General features: G+C 40.8%; 1 protein-coding gene across 1 annotated transcript in view; it reads left to right on the forward strand.

The window, feature by feature from the left end:
* LOC126260446 (spidroin-2-like) overlaps nucleotides 1-6999 on the forward strand; it is a 179597-nt gene extending 172598 nt beyond the window's left edge. Inside the window, exons 7-8 of the mRNA XM_049957775.1 lie at nucleotides 6655-6723; nucleotides 6766-6999. Coding sequence (XP_049813732.1) covers nucleotides 6655-6723; nucleotides 6766-6999 — 303 coding nt within the window. The remainder of the gene's footprint in view (nucleotides 1-6654; nucleotides 6724-6765) is intronic.
* The last annotated feature ends 11016 nt before the right edge of the window (nucleotides 7000-18015 follow it).

An 18015-nucleotide genomic window follows, 5' to 3' on the forward strand; every position in this document is an offset into this window, starting at 1 on the left:
GCTGCTGGAGTACCCACTTATTATGTTTTACTGCTTCCGTTAAAACATATCGGTAAAACGAATATCGCACTAGACTAATCAGGCGGCGCTCTATCGAATAGGCATTTACAATTTCGATTTGAAAAGAATTTTGTTTGAAACTGATGCATTCTGTGGACGGTGGGCGTCGCATGAAATATGTTATGAGAAATATTTGTTTGGTATGACACCAGCACATGGTGCGAAAACGAAAATGCAAATATCTGCGGAAACACCAGAGGAAATGCGCCAGATGACCCTTAGGAAGGACACCCTTATCAACCTGAGTGGCTTGCTGCAACCCACCAGGAATTTCTTTTATTCAGCAACCTTATCCCATAGTCTCAATTAATGGCTGGATGTATTCCAACCTCTATTACCATGGAGGTTATTCCCTGACGTATTAACACATGTCGTATCATCTTGTCCCTTCTTCTTGTCAGTGTTTTCCATACGTTCCTTTCTTCGCTAGTTGTGCCGAGTACTTCTTCTTTCATTACCTAACTTTCAACATTCTACTGTAGCACCAAATCTCAAACAGATTATCTTCTCTTCCGGTTTCCTCACTGTCTATGATTCACTACCATACAATCTAAAGATTATTTTCAGAAACTTCTTTCTCGAATTAAGACCTTGACCAGGAATGCCATCTTTGCCTGTGCTAATCTACCTTTTATATCCTCCTTGCTTCGTCCGTCAGGGGTTATTTTGCTTCCAAAGTAGCAGAATTCCGTAACTTCGTCTGCTTTGTGATCACCAGTTTTGATGTTATTATCAACGAAGATACTCTGTGTGATGGTATCTTGATTTATCCAGCTGTTTTTGTTTTGGAATGGTCATTCAACACCTATGGACTGTTCTACTCTGTATATCTTTCGCCAGGATATGGCTGTGAAAATTATTGAAAGCGGCAGGCTTGGTTACTTTTACAGATGCACGAGTTCCTTTTGTGTTTCCTCTGTACGTTTCCTTGCAGGCTTTCGTCGTGAGAGTCAAGCAGACCATTCTCCGCGTATTAGCAATAGATCAAGTCGTGTCTTTGTCGTCTTTTATTTAATCACAATCTTCGAGCGCTTGCCAGATCTGTACTAATTGTTCTAATTTCGTTCTTTAAGTAAGTTGATAGTGGCAATCGGTTCCACCAAATACAAATTGTCTGCTAGTTTCATTGATGACATTATCTACGATGACCGTTCCTGTGTACCACCGTGGTCGCTAATTCATCTGTCATTAGTGACGTCCTCGAAAAGATCGTGTCTGATGAAGCCAGCAGGTCTAAAATATATCTTTATACCTTTCGGGTATGGGTGTCGCAATAGTTTTTCGAGGCTGTTGTCAGATATTGCATTCATTATTACTGCGCCGTAACGTATGCGTAGTTTTCACAGTCAATACTGAGCAGGTTAGAGTCACCACCAGCTACACCATCAGAGGGCGGCAAGGACTTTCCTTAAAAATTTAACATGTTCTTCTGGAGCACAAGTTTTAACACACACAAAGCAGTATGTAGGTCTGCTTCATTGACAAGTAACATGCTGAACCCTGAGTCAGCCTAGTATACACGATACAAAAACAACGTAAACAAATTTTTAGAGTTATTAGAGGAGACAGAAAGAAACATTTCTCCTATGTGACATAAATGCCGCAGGTGCACCGTTTTCCGCTGGGCTTCCCTTAGGTCCACGCTCACAGTTGTCTGACAGTGCAATCTGATTTGGAACACAGTTACATCTTACTTCTAGGGAGGATAAGTTTTCATTATTGTGAACCGTCTCCACATTCCTGGATAAATAATTAAATTATAATCGCTTACGTTATATTGTGTTTACGAGAAAGTTTCTATTGATGTTTACAGATTCTTGATGGCTGATTACATCCGAACCGAGTCAGCTGTTATGCATCTCGTTTATGGGGAGGCACAATGCAGTAGTCGAGCAGCAAGGCGCCGGTATGCAGAGCTATTTCCAGGGAGAGGGTTACCAAGTCACGTCATACTCAAAGACTTGACGGCAATCTTCGCGAAATAAGATCTCTTAGACACAACAACGGGAAACTGGTAGACCTCGCAGTATGCCAACTGTTCAGTTTGAGGAAGCCGTATTGCAGCGAATCGAGGAAAGCCTCAGCACTAGCAAACGATCCTTATCGAAGGAACAAAAAACCTCCAAAGCCACTGAGTGGAACGGCCTGCACGAGAGGCGCATTCATCCGTTCAAATATCAAAACTTCAAGACCTACCATCTGACGACTCTTTCTACTACGTGGAATTCTCCAGTGGGATCTGCACCAGACCGTAAAAATCCTTGACTTCCAAACGTGTATTTTGTTTACTGACGCGGCCCGCTTCACAAGGGAAGGAATATTTGACCGTCGCAATAGCCATGTCTGGGAGTTAGAAAATCCTGTGGCTAATCGTGTGTTCAACCATTAACTGAAATTTACCTTTGTAACCCGAGCTGGATCTCACGAGCAGTTCTTGAGTGGGGGCTGGGGAATTATTCTAATTGCAATGCCTTACCAACCACGTATTTCATCAACCAAATGAACGGTCACAACCGACAAACCACTAGGACACACACTATATACAGATCTGCAGGACTGAAGGACATAATTGTTTCACAGCGTTCTACAACTACTATCATCCACGTCTTCCGACTTAATCGGATTTCGATCTGCATATAGCGGACAATTTCGAAATCGGCGGAGTATTATCTCTCTGAAGTCCAGCGCCTGATACTTCTACCTTAACAAATGTTCGAACGTGCGTGAAATCTTATGGGACTTAACTGCTAAGGTCGTACGTCCCTAAGCTTACACACTACTCAACCTAAAGTATCCTAAGGACAAACACAGACACCCATGCCCGAGGGTGGACTTTGAAGCTTCGGCGGGACCAGGCGCACGGTCCATGCCTGCTACCTTAACAGAAATTGTAAATATCGGCAACAGCTCAATTCACAAATGCCCTGAAGACCGCCAAAGTCAACCTGCAGCCTTGCTAGTCAACTCAAATTTTGTTAGAGCTGCGCAGCAATTAAATCCACATTAATATATTACAAGCAAAGTCAGCAGCAACATCAACCATGCCAACAGCTGCCTGGTCGGTCTGTGCAGCACTTAAAACCCGCTACGGACGGACGTCCACGGTACTCCTGGTACCAGCTGTCGCGAACTCTTCTTGTCTGGTGTCTCAGCACGTTGTTGTTGTTGTTGTCTTCAGTCCTGAGACTGGTTTGATGCAGCTCTCCATGCTACTCTATCCTGTGCAAGCTTCTTCATCTCCCAGTACTTACTGCAACCTACATCCTTCTGAATCTGCTTAGTGTATTCATCTCTTGATCTCCCTCTACGATTTTTACCCTCCACGCTGCCCTCCAATGCTAAATTTGTGATCCCTTGATGCCTCAGAACATGTACAACCAACCGGTTCCTTCTTCTAGTCAACTTAATTCGACTACATTCGATTATCCTCGTTTTGTTTTTGTTGATGTTCATCTTATATCCTCCTTTCAAGACACTATCCATTCCGTTCAACTGCTCTTCCAAGTCCTTTGCTGTCTCTGACAGAATTACAATGTCATCGGCGAACCTCAACGTTTTTATTTCTTCTCCATGGACTTTAATACCTACTCCAAATTTTTGTTTTGTTTCCTTTACTGCTTGCTCAATATACAGATTGAATAACATCGGGGAGAGGCTACAACCCTGTCTCACTCCCTTCCCAACCGCTGCTTCCCTTTCATGCCCCTCGAGTCTTATAACTGCTATCTGGTTTCTGTACAAATTGTAAATAGCTTTTCGCTCCCTGTATATTACCCATGCCACCTTTAGAATTTGAAAGAGAGTATTCCAGTCAACATTGTCAAAAGCTTTCTGTAAGTCCACAAATGCTAGAAATGTAGGTTTGCCTTTCCTTAATTTATTTTCTAAGATAAGTCGTAGGGTCAGTATTGCCTCACGTGTTCCAACATTTCTGCGGAATCCAGACTGATCTTCGCCGAGGTCGGCTTCTACCTGTTTTTCCATTCGTCTGTAAAGAATTCTCGTTAGTATTTTGCAGCTGTGACTTATTAAAATGATAGTTCGGTAATTTTCACATCTGTCAACACCTGCTGTCTTTGTGATTGAAATTATTATATTCTTCTTGAAGTCTGAGGGTATTTCGCCTCTCTCATACATCTTGCTCACCAGATGGTAGAGTTTTGTCAGGACTGGCTCTCCCAAGGCTGTCAGTAGTTCCAATGGAATGTTCTCTACTCCCGGGGTCTTGTTCGACTCAGGTCTTTCAGTGCTCTGTCAAACTCTTCCCGCAGTATCGTATCTTCCATTTCATCTTCATCTACATCCTCTTCCATTTCCATAATATTGTCCTCAAGTACATCGCCCTTGTATAGACCCTCTATATACTTCCACCTTTCTGCTTTCCCTTCTTTGCTTGGAACTGGGTTTCCATCTGAGCTCTTGATATTCATACAAATGGCTCTCTTTTCTCCAAAGGTCTCTTTAATTTTCCTGTAGGCAGTATCTATCTTACCCCTAGTGAGATAAGCCTCTACATCCTTACATTTGTCCTCTAGCTATCCCTGCTTAGCCATTTTGCACTTCCTGTCGATCTCATTTTTGAGACGTTTGTATTCCCTTTTGCCTGCTTCATTTACTGCGTTTTTATATTTTCTCCTTTCATCAATTAAATTCAATATTTCTTCTGTTATCCAAGGATTTCTACTAGCCCTCGTCTTTTTACCTACTTGATCCTCTGCTGCCTCCACTACTTCAGCCCTCAGAGCTACCCATTCTTCTTCTACTGTATTTCTTTCTCCCATTCCTATCAATTGTTCCCTTATGCTCTGCCTGAAACTCTGTACAACCTCTGGTTCTTTTATGATTCTTGAACCAAGTGTTAGCTATGATTAAGTTATGCTCTGTGCGAAATTCTACCAGACGGCTTCCTCTTTCATTTCTCACCCCCAATCCATATTCACCTACTACGTTTCCCTCTCTTCCTTTTCCTACTATCGAATTCCAGTCACCCATGACTATTAAATTTTCGTCTCCCCTCACTATCTCAATAATTCCTTTTACCTCATCATACATTTCTTCAATTTCTTCATCTGCAGAGCTAGTTGGCATATAAACTTGTACTATTGTAGTAGGTTTGGGCTTCGTGTCTATCTTCGCCATAATAACGCGTTCACTATACTGTTTGTAGTAGCTTACCCGCATTCCTTTTTTTTTCTATTTATTATTAAACCTACTCCTGCGTTACCCCTATTTGGTTTTGTATTTATAACCCTGTATTCACCTGACCAAAAGTCTTATTCCTCCTGCCACCGAACTTCACTAATTCCCACTATATCTAACTTTAACCTATCCATTTCCCTTTTTAAATTTTTAACCTACCTGCCGGATTAAGGGATCTGACATTCCACGCTCCGATCCGTAGAACGTCAGTTTTCTTTCTCCTGATAACGACGTCCTCTTGAGCAGTCCCCGCCCGGAGATCCGAATGGAGGACTATTTTACCCAAGAGGATGCCATCATCACTTAACCACACAGTAAAGCTGCATGCCCTTGGGAAAAATTACGGCTGTAGTTTTGCCCTCGCTTTCAGCCTCAGCACACTACAAAAAAACAAACCCATACCGTAACACCTCCCTTCCTTTCGTCACCGTTGGCATAAACCATGACGGCAGGTAACGTTGTCCACGCATTCGCCAAACCCAGACCCTTCCATGGAATTATCACAGGGTATAGCTTAATTCATCGTTTCAAACCAGTCGTGTTCAGTCACCCACTGCCCAGTGACGTCGCTCTTTGCGTTACCTGAAGCGTCGCCCAGTGTAGGCTTAAGAAATGTGTGGTCCACGAGGAGCTGCTGAACCATTGTATGGCGCTCTTTTTAACTTCCTATGCAGCATCATTGTGCCAGCTGGCCTTGTAGAACCTACCAGTGATTCTTTTAGTTGATTTAACGCATTTTTTAGAACCACCCTGTGCAATGTTCGACGGACCCGATCCGTCAGTGCATATCTGCCTGAGCTTGGTTTAGCACTGTTGTTCCTTCTCATTTCCACTTGATATACACATCACTTACAGTTCACTTGGACAGCTTTAGAAGAGTTGAAATGTCCTTGATGGATCTGTTACTTAGGTGACTTCCAGTGACTGGTCCACGTCTGAGGTCACTGAACTCTTCTGACCCGCCCGTTCTTCTGTTTCTGCTTCTCTACCAATAACAGAATACTCCCCACCTCACTGGACTCGCATTCGGGAGGACGACGGTTCAATCCCGCGTCCGGCCATCCTGATTTAGGTTTTCCGTGATTTTCCCAAATCGCTCCAGGAAAATTCCAGGATGGTTCCTTTGAAAGGGCACGGCCGACATCCTTCCCAATCCTTCCCTAATCCGATGAGACCAATGACCTCGCTGTTTGCTCTCTTCCCCAAAACAACCCAACCCAACCCCCCACCTCCTTTTATACCGATGGGTGCGCCTCTTGTGACCTGCAGTAGTCTGTTCCGCATTACACGGGGGTGTTGCAATGTACTTTTGATCACATAGCTTATTGCTGTAGTCCGTAACATTTCTAATCAGTCAGGTAGCTTATTAGTCTGACGGTGAACTGCGTGTTGCAGGTGCAAGACCACTCGCTCGCGGACGAGGAGCCGGTGCTGGTGGGCTCTGCGTCCACAGTGCCACTGGAGGCGGTGGCGCTGCCCCCGGTGCCTTCGCCGTCGCTGCCGCAGGCGCTGCCTCTGGTGGCGCGGAACGGCGCCGGGCCCGACAGCAAGCCCACCGCGGACGTGGAGGCGGCGCCAGCGCAGGCCGTCGCGGATGCTGGAGGGGAGGCGCCTCGAGCTTTCCTGACGCCGCCTCCCGCGGGGGCGGCAGCCTGGTCTCGCAGGGCGCGTGCTCCGCCCCCGGGAGCCAACGCTGGCCGCAGTCGGCTCATCGCCATGCCTCGCCCCCGAGGCTTCTAGGAACTGTCGGTCATCCAACTCTGCGCGAAGTACAGTGTCGTGTACAAGCGTGCCAACAGATGACCAACCACGACGCCAAATCGTATGGTACGCTTTGTCACTCTAGCCATCACCTCTGGAGACAACAGATATGTATCTCGAATAGTTGGAAGTTGTCAATCGAACTAACATCTCTGAGTCGTTTGAAGATATCTACAGTCGTTTTAAGACATCGAAACGAGATTTTCGGCAAATGATAGGAAGAAAAAGGGAAAATGTTTTTTATGTACATTAATATTCGGCATATTCTTCGTACCACGATACTGAACCAAGCACAAGCTTTCTTCTCGAAAGGAACTATGTGCAAATACAGTTACGTTGAACATATCGGCAACTGCTTCCATGAATAACTTTTTTATTGCTACTAGTTTTGATCATAAGCCATCACTCTCAGGCACAGAAATCGTCATTTCAGCATCACTATGCTTAAACCCTGATGATATAGGGTTGGCCATTCGAAGTCAACGTAATACTTTAACGACAAAATTGTTTAATAACAGTCATCCTCAATAATATTGTAACCAAATTAAAAATTCATATTATGTCATTTTGTAATTTCTTGACGACATGCGACAGTAAAACTAGGAAAGTAGGACTGTTAAACGTGTCAGTATGTACACTGAAACCCTCCATAATGAAAATTTGCCATTATATGAGACGAAATTCTGCCAGCAGCCAGGAAGGATTTCTAAGGAAGTGAAGCTGTAAATAAGCTGTTGTCTGCAGATAACAGTCTTACATTCAGCACATGTTCCTATCTATTTTCGAAAGAATTTTCAGGGTAAAAATTAATGTTCCGTGTCACTACACTGTTATTTTTCGTATCCAATGTCGATTAGGAAAGTAAATTCATCAGAAAAAATTCGTATGTGCTGCTGTATGGTGGTAGATAAGACACTTTCGTGTAATGACGCGTTAGTAAACATTCACATCTTTGCCTGCTGTCGTCTTTGTATACCTCGAGTGATATCCTGAACCAACTGTGACGTATTTAGGGTCTTATCACTTGAGAAACTTGCGCTGTATGAAAATAATTTAATTACTTTTGCCTCTTCGAAGTCTTAACTTATGCCGCAATATTGAGTCAGTTACTTAACACTCTCTGCTTTAAAGTGACAGCATCTATGCCTGAATATGAATTAGATCCTTCAGTACAGAATCCTAAGAGAGAAATGTTTTGAATTACGTTCAGAGATTTTGTTTTCGCGCCAGAGTTGGCCTCCTTCTTATATCTGCTCAGTATTTCTTTCTCTTGAGTCATCAATAATCGTCGTTTACAAATGTACTTGCCATTCGCACTGTATGAAAATCAAGATGGTATATATCTTTAAGCTAGTATTTTACGAATATCTAATGAAAATGTCCGTGATTGTGCCATTATTTATATTACGTGCTGCGAATGATAGGAATAGATACACTACAGACCTTTTCACTGTGGCAAACTGGATCATAGAGTATTCAAAGCATATTTAACTGAAATCGTATTCATCATGCGTTCGCAACACAGCTCGCCAGAAATCACTCTGTACGACATTTGGCATTTTATAAGCGTGTGTTTTTTTCCCCTACAACATAAGCAGGTTATTTCGAGACTTGCAGCTGGTACTGAGCATTAAATTCATAACAGCTGTAGCGATATTTCTCAGTAAACTGTATTAATTCCGTTTGTAAGTCCGCCGTCCGCTGTTTCTTGTCAAAAATATAGAAACCTGACGTTTATTACACTATGTGGAAGCGCCACCATAAAAACAAAATCCTTGCGACATTGCTTTGTTGTGATACCTCCAGATTCTGTGAACCGAGAAGCCACCACTGAGAAGTCACACAGTATTGATACAAAAGTGACTGTCGTGTGTCAGCTCAGGAGTTCACGAAGCAGAAGCCTCTGGCGGGAGCTGAAAAGTGTTAAAAGACTGAGAAGATGATCCACGAAGCTTTTACTTAGCTTTATTTAATCACTGTGGTTATCCATGACTTACGACATTTGTAAATATTTGACAGCACAAGTGACAAATATCCACATAATTTCGTTAGTCCAACTAAAAAAATATGACCTAAACTTAATTTATTTGAAGCATGTATAATTTATTTTCTATTCTAAACAAATAAATAGTTTTTTTATGAAATGTGATGTGCTTCTCCTACATTCACCCCAGTTTCTTAACAAACACAATTTTTCAGAGATTAATTGAATTATATTACTGCAAAAGTTTTGGTCAGCAAGGGGATACGTGCCACTATGGCACCTGTTTAAGAAAATAAAAATACTGGTTTTTGCAATGATGACTGTATTTTGCAGAACTCTGGAAGCTTGAGGACCAAGGAATCAATGTTAAAATCATTGCGAAGAGTAATACTTCCATTTCTGTTTATTTACTCATGTGGTTCATATGTGATAATTACATACTAGATTCAGGAACATGAAGAAAGCCTAAATTGCACACATCTAAATGTTAAGTTAACGACATTTGCTATGTTCCATCAGTCACCTTAAACATATGTACCAGACTATTCCACACTCCTATCTTGGAAACACAGCACATGAATAACTAAAATACAGAAACTCGCAGCACGTATTTTACTGTGTTCAGAGATAAGTTATTCTTTCCCTCTTACAATAAACGACCAGCTGTCAGGAATGGTATGCAGACACATTATCTATACGAATACCAGTTCCAGCGTGGGTGATTGAACTTGATGAGCGGCCACCAAAAACGAGATTATCGTCGCAATAGACACCTCAACATAAAGTACAGATAGTAAAAATAAGAAGTATATATGCACACGATTTGTAGTATTTACAACACAGGGAAGGGAAGTACTCAGTTGTTAAAACCACAACACTCTAGTTCTGTTCAGCAGAAGCTTTGCACACATTTGTGCTCAAAGTTGCAGGCACAGTGGCGCCGATTCATTATCATTCATAAACTTTGAGACTTCCCATATATCAGACGAAAATACTGTGTCAGAGTATGACAATAATGAATGAGACGCTGTGCTACGAAAATTTAACATTATTTATTTTAACCACCACTGTTATCATGGAATTGTAGACTTTATCTGCGTACGCTGTGTGATTTAAATATGAGCATTCATTTCTTGTGTAGTAATCTTACCTAAGGAGAACATTTTAGTGGGTTTTTCAGATGTATCTTTTATTTCCTTAGTTAATGGTTGCGAAACTTAATTTGTTGATAGAAAATTAAATTTTCTGGCACTAAAGTCCGCGTCATGTTAGAAGGCGGCACAATTTTCAGCCGCTCTGCGCATTCCCCTCCACTAGCCACTGCCAGCCAATGATATTCATTCTCTTTCCGAGCGGGTAGCAAAGAGTTAAAGCTAAACAGCGAGAACCTCTGCCCTGTTGCTGCACTTCGCGACAGCCAAATTATTCATTCAATTGTCAGTTTTTTTGTATTCTTCTTTTTTTGTAGCAGTATAGGTGTGAATGTGAATTTTTAAATGTTTAAGTGTGATTTTAAAAAAGAGGCAGGTGGTGGCAATAAATGTGAAGTGCTTCACAAGCAGACGAGGGAGATTATTTACCGCATTTATAACTTTTTAAACGTGAATTTGAAAGCTGGTGTCCTACTGTTGAGATCTGAAGACACAAGAAAAGACTCCAGTACCATGTGGAGTCGGCAAGAGAACTGTAAAGAGAATTGTAAACCAAAGTGTCAGTGCTGTAGGAACCGTGGAAAAATTTGGTTTTGTGTCACCTGGAAAGCATCGAAATCGCAGTGAACCTGTAATACAAATGGATAGCTTTAACAACGATGTTTTAAAGTGCTCCATGTGAATGATGAATGCCCGACGTCACAGAAACGTGTTACAGTTATGCAGGACGAAATTAGCTTCAACGGTAAGTGCTTTGACAGTGCAAAGAATTTATAAAGAAGTTGGTTCCTGATATGTTAAGAAGAGAGTTTTTAGTTCAAAGAAGTGACATAGTTGCAGCAGGAGTACATCCCATATAAAGATTCACGATACAAGAGAAGGAGGTAGTTCAACAGTGTATTACCTTGATGAAACATGGGTCAATTAGTATCATTCCAGGAAGATCTACTGAAAAATGAGTGATGGCAGAGGTGGTTTTAGCCGGCCGGTGTGACCGAGGGGCTCTAGGCGCTTCAGTCTGGAACCACGCGACCGCTAAGGTCGCAGGTTCGAATCCTGCCTCAGCCATGGTTGTGTGTGATGTCCTTCGGTTAGTTAGGTTTAAGTTGTTCTAAGTTATAGGGGACTGATGACCTCAGATGTTGAGTCGCATAGTGCTCAGAGCCAGAGGGGGGGGGGGGTCTTAAAGTTTTAGTAAGAATAGGTTCTCGGATAATTATTCTGTATGCTGACTCTTCGTTTGGTTTTGTTTCTGCGAGTAAAATTGTATTTACGTGTAAGAAAAACAGCAGTGACTACCATTCGGAAATGAATGCAGTCAGTTTCGTGACGTGATTCACAATTCTTGTCATACCTTGCTTCGAAGTCGTCCATTGCCAGTTATAATGCAACTGTTACAGAGAAAATACCAAGCAAAAACTTCAGAAAGGCGAATACTTTTCCCTGGCTTAAAAATAAAAATATCAAGCACAGTGTAAACCAGAGTCGTTCCTGTCTCCTGCAGCTCGTTAATTTATACAAGTTACGTGACAGAACGTACAAACATGACTTCCTTGAATGTGAATGGGGTCTCACAGTTTTGCGTTTACCCACGAGTCACTGTCAATGTAGTCCTACGGCATTAATTTGGGCAAAGGATAAGGTTATGTGGGAGAAAAAAAACCATTCAAGATAACATTCATTGAATCGATTGTGCATGAGGCAATAGACAATATCCCACCTGTAACGTGGGCACAGTCTATGCGACATGCTGAAAAGATTAGGAAAAAATAATTTGACAGGGAATTGATGATGGATATAAGCCTTGAGCCTATCATAGTAAATTTAAAATCAGGTTGTTCGGAAACAGATTCAAATAGGAGCGACGTTTGGAACAAAGTAATAATATTTCTTGGTTTTAAAGACTCGTGATTTAAAAAATGTGTTTGTCCGGATTTCAGTTGTCTACCTGATAATGAGAACTTCCTAGCCTTTTTGATTAGGACTTTGTATCCTTTGAGTTATGCAGGCTATAATATTCAACATATTGCCCTAGGATAAGTTAAGCTCCTGTCACTGTGTTGTATGCTCTAATAACACGCAAGAATGCAGATGGATAAATTCGTCAAAAGTCCGATATTTCAACATGTAAACCCCTGTAATTTTCAAAGCATGAATTGGATAAGGCCCTAAAATGACAGTAACTGTTACTTGAGATATCGGTCGTTTTCGATGTTATCGGTCATCATTCCCTGGAGTTATTCGCAGGTGATGGTTGATTGTTTGCTTGTTCAGTGGATTATAAATGCAGTCTCTCACTGTAATGTCGAACGGGTTAGTTTACACTCATAATGTCCATTAACCGCGAAAAATATGACAACTTATTGACCATTTTTACGATAGTTTTTTCATTAGTCTTTTCTATCACTAATTCTTTTTCACGTGCAGTGATTACACTTAACTACAGTCAAACACATCAACATAGACATCTTATACACAATTTTAAAAATTCTATTGAGTAGAAGCAGTTGTCAAGTAAATATAATGACTTCGGTTTGTGCTTAAAATTAATTTTGTTCTGTATTAAATTTTTACTTATAATACAGTTCAAATCGCAATAAATGATAATTATTGCAAGCAGATTCAATGATCCTGTAGTTAGACAATAACCATGTTCAGAAAAATTGTACTTCCATCTTCACAAAGTCGTGTCAGCTATTCTCGTCTCCCGATGCCACGCGGAGTAAATCTGTGGAGCAGTGGACGCAACGTAGTCAAGACGTGAATTAATATTTCTTTCATGACGACTGATCGAAACTTATTTTAATATTTAATATTCCCCTCATAGATTTGAAAGTTTAATATGATGCACTGTAGGCAAATGAGCCTGAGTTCGGTCCGCAGCAATGCAATTCAGCTCTCTGCTGCTGCGCATGCGCAGTTCTCATCCCTTTGCTGCTCTGTCTCTATGCGCGGAAGTGCCGTCTTACGTGACGCGAGCTATAGTTTAATTGTTTCCTGGTAAATGTTATGTTATGGCATTCTAAACAACACATCAAATAGTAACAGTTGCAAGGTAGCTGTAGTTTGTTTAAAGTGAACCCTGGAAAGTTAAAGCTCATTTTACAGCTGCTTCTTATTGTTTGAAGACACTTCACTTGATTTGTAAAAAGGAGGTTCCAGTACTGTGACCTTCCAGGGGGAGAGGGCCTATTTCGTAACGGTGCGTACCGTCACGAGACAAATATCAGATACATATCGACGCCGCAAATGTATGATATGGTGCTGAAAACTATAATGTTATTGCATATTCCTTCATATAAATAATGCGTGCAATGCACATTTGGGTGCAATCTGTGTGACATACAAATCTACATGAGTAACGTAGAAGTAAATAGCCTTGCAGTAGTGAAGCGTATTAAATCACTTAATAAAAGCAAGTCTTCTGGTCCCGACTGTATACCAGTTAGGTTCCTTTCAGAGTATGCTGATGCATTAGCTCCATACTTGACAATCATATACAACCGTTCACTCGGCGAAAGATCCGTACCCAAAGACTGAAAAGTTGCACAGGTCACGCCTATATTCAAGAAAGGTAATAGGAGTAATCCACTTAATTACAGGCCCATATCGTTAACGTCGATATGCAGCAGGATTTTGCAACATATATTGTGTTCGAATATTATGAATTACCGAGAAGTAAACGGTCTACTGACACACAGTCAACATGGGTATAGAAAACAGCGTTCTTGTGAAACACAACTAGTTCTTTATTTGCATGAAGTGTTGGGTGCTATTGACAAGGGATTTCAGATCGATTCCGTATTTCTGGATTTACAGAAGGCTTTTGGCGGTGTACCACACAAGTGGCTTATAGTGAAATAAGGAACATCGTCTCAGTTATGTGACTGGGTTTGTGACTTCTATCAGAGAGGTCACAGTTCGTAGTAATTCACGGAAAGTCATCGAGTAAAATAGAAGTGATTTCTGGCGTTCCCCAAGGTAGTGTTATAGGCCCTTTGCTGTTCGTTATCTATATGAACGATTTGGGGGACAATATCTGAGCAGCCGTCTTAGGTTTTTTTGCAGAAGACTCCGTCGTTTATTGACTAATAAAGTCATCAGAAGATCAGAACAAATTGCAAAACGATTTAGAAAAGATATCTGAATGGTGCGAAAATTGGCAGTTGACCATAAATAACGAAAAGTGTGAGGTCATCCACATGAGTGCTAAAAGGAATACGTTAAACTTCGGTTACACGATAAATCAGTCAAATATAAAGGCCGTAAATTCAACTAAATAACTAGGAATTGCAATTACGAACAACTTAAATTGGAAGGAACACAGAAAAAGTTGTGGGGAAGGCTAACCAAAGACTGCTTTTTATTGGCAGGACACTTAGAAAATGTAACAGATCTACTAAGGAGACTGCCTACCCTGCGCTAGTCCGTCCTCTTTTAGAATACTGCTGCGCGATGTGGGATCCTTACCACAAAGGACTGACGGAGTACATCGAAAAAGTTCAAATAAAGGCAGCACGTTTTGTATTATCGCGAAATATGGGAGAGAGTGTCACTGAAATGATACAGGATTTGGGCTGGACATCATTGAAAGAAAGGAATTTTCGTTGCGATGGAATCTTCTCACGAAACTCCAATCACCAACTTTTTTCTCCGAATGCGAAAATATTTTGTTGAAACTGACGTACATAGGAAGGAACTATCACCAAGATAAAATAAGGGAACTAAGTGTTCGTTCTTTCTGCGCTCTATACGAGATTGGAATAACAGAGAATTATGAAGCTGGTTCGATGTACCCTCTGCCAGGCACTTAAATGTAATTTGCTGGGTACACATGTAGATGTAGATGAATATACTGAAAAGCAAACGAAAGAGAGGATACGACACTGAGCGCGAGGCATAAGCATACTTACACGATTAAAACGCTTTCGTCACAAGTTTTTCGCGTTTTATTAAATTACACGATGCATTTCGGATCCTATGAGTACATCATAAGGTCCAAATAGTGTAACACATAACTTACATTTGCTCTTGAGCGAGGTGAAATGCGTATTCCTATTACGAGAAAGTTAGGTGGTAGGTTTTACATTTCGTGCATCAAGTGCAAAAATACGTGAGAAATAGTGGAAAAAACTTACGAAAAACTTACCGAACAAAAAAGAAAGCAAATTTTTAACCAGTTGAGCTCACTATACGTTGGTCTATTTATTCCGTTGGCGCCCATCACGTCAATCAAGACGCTCATTTGTTTGGATATTTTAAAAACACTTCATAGATATAGTTCACTATGATGTCAGAGATACTGTCAGATATCTGATTATTAAGAGGCTGACATATGCAAGTAATAAATTAGTCTCAAAGTTACTAAAATGATTATGGCAACTATAAAATATGCAAGGAATACATTTAAAATAAGACTTTAAAGTTGCTGAAATTACTACAGCTATCGAAATCTCTGTGCTAGATTCTGGCTCTTTGATTTTGTGGAAGATAGAAAAGAATTTGATAGTGCTACACAATGAAATTTTCGGAAGTTAATGGATAAATCTTTTAAAGCAACTAGGAATATACTTGTACAAGATCAAAGAGCCTGAGTTTATGTTAAATGAACTAACAGATTTCGCTAGCCATTTTAGTAATTTCAAAGACTTATTTTAAATTTATTCAACGTATACGTCACCATCTTAATACTCAGATCTCTGACCATGGCTCTGATACTATGTGATGAATTTCATCTTTGATCGTGTCATGGTAAACTACATCTGTGAATGTTTTTAAAATATATAAACAAATGAGTGTCGTGAGTGCTTTGATGGGCGAATTTAGAATGAATAAACCAACGTATACTGACCTCGAAAGGTTAAAAAATGTTCTTCCTTGTTTGTTCAGTAAGCTTTTCACTGTTTTTTTCTCACTGTTTCTCACATGTTTTCCGTACTTAATTCATGAAGTACAGAACGTAACTGTTCCGGCGTAAAGTCAAGCGTCGGCCCGCCGGTTGGTAATGTTAGGGAGAGAGGGCTGTGAAAAAGACGTCAGCCAATTACACGCAGACTGACCCTCTCTAGGACGTCAACCCGACGGCAGCGCCCTCGACACGAAGAGAACACAAGCGCCGCGCCGCCTGGCCGCGGCACAGTTGAAAACTACGTTTTATGAGGTCTACACCATCAAGTTCAAGAATAACATCAAGATTAGTCTTTTCGCTTCTAGTATGTTGCACCGTCTTTACTGAAGGGGTTTGTATGTCGCCCTCTGCCAACAACACATCTGTATTTCAGAAAGTTAAGTATTATAATCGTTTCCTCGTGTAATAAACTTCATTAACACGATTGGCTTGAATTGTTTTGTAGTCATCCGAGAAGCAGGTTTCCTAGGCACCCCATATTTGACGAGTGGGTAGGACACAACACTAAAATCTAACGTTTTCGTAATAGGAACATTCATTTCACTCTACTCAGTAGCCAATGTAAATTATGTACTAGACGATTTGGACCTGATGATGGACCCAAAGGATCCGAAATGCATCGTGTGATTCAATAAAATAAAAAATGAGAGTAAATGTGTTTTTATTCATACTTACTGTGCATTTAATACAGTCTAGTACGCAGCAGCAAAATATGGATAAAATTAAATGTAAGCAAATTTATTCAGCTTTTGCTGAGCGGCGACTTGATACTAATTCAGTAAAATGTTCTGCACGTGGATGAACTGCTCGTCGACTGACTTTGCGACACTGAAAATTACAGGTGATCAAAAGGATTAATAACTTCTAGTGCAAGACATCTGGAGAGGAAAGTACATATGATCATATGCACAGTACCAACGGTTGAAGGATAGTAAAGGCCTGAGATATGTGGTAACGTAGGAAGACAGAAATCATTCATCGCACCAGTACGAGGTTGGTTTTAGCTCTCCCGATAACGTTTCACAAGACAAATTTCCATTAACATGGATTCGCTGAATAACAAAGCAGTTAATCTACAAAGAGAATACTAAAATCTAGTAGCAATGGAGATATGTAGAAGTAACGCCGTACATAATTAATGAAAGATCAATAGAGGAGGGAAGAAAATAATTTTACCTCCTATACGTACAAGTGACCTTCGTTCCACAAAGAAAGACCGCTATCAGATGACATCATTTCAATTCACTCGGAAGTAATGCATAGCGGAAAGTTTCCTACGTATCGTAATTATCTAGTTGCTTTTAGCTGATAGAGTGTACACGCGGACGATCTTACGAATTAAAGCAGGCTGTGACATTCTTTGTATTCATACATCGGTAATATTTTCTTATGTCGTGACTGGTCTCGAGACATCTGTTCCCATTCTCAAGTGCTCGCAAATATTTTCTCTACAGCTATGAAAAGCCAATGCTTAAACCTCAACGTTGCTAGTACAAGATCAATGATTGATAGCTCTCGTGCGTAGGCTTGAAATGCTTTGCACCTCGCATCCACAATGGCGTATACCCTGAACGGTGAAATGAAGCGTTTTATCACAAGGCAGATGACTGTGATTATAGATACGAGCTGCTTGTACACTAATAAACAAGAGATACAAAATATTGAACGCGTACTTCGGAATGAGATGCTGATGAGGGTTTTACACTGCATTCTTGATGTCGCAGGGCATATATTTATGGCTGTTTCAAACTGATATAGGATGTTCCAAACTGGTCATATAATAAGAAAAGATCTTAAATAAAGTGACAAAGTACAACAAAAAAGTATTTAAGCCAATGGAATTTTTGTTAACGAGAGGAGCCTGCGATAAAATGAGTAAAAACGTGTGTTAAAACCGTGTACGAACCCGAAGTTTTGTGTTTATCGGTCAGTACCTGGCAATGTTAGTGACG

The sequence above is a fragment of the Schistocerca nitens genome, chromosome 5, assembly GCF_023898315.1.
Source record: "Schistocerca nitens isolate TAMUIC-IGC-003100 chromosome 5, iqSchNite1.1, whole genome shotgun sequence".
Classification (NCBI taxonomy): domain Eukaryota; kingdom Metazoa; phylum Arthropoda; class Insecta; order Orthoptera; family Acrididae; genus Schistocerca; species Schistocerca nitens.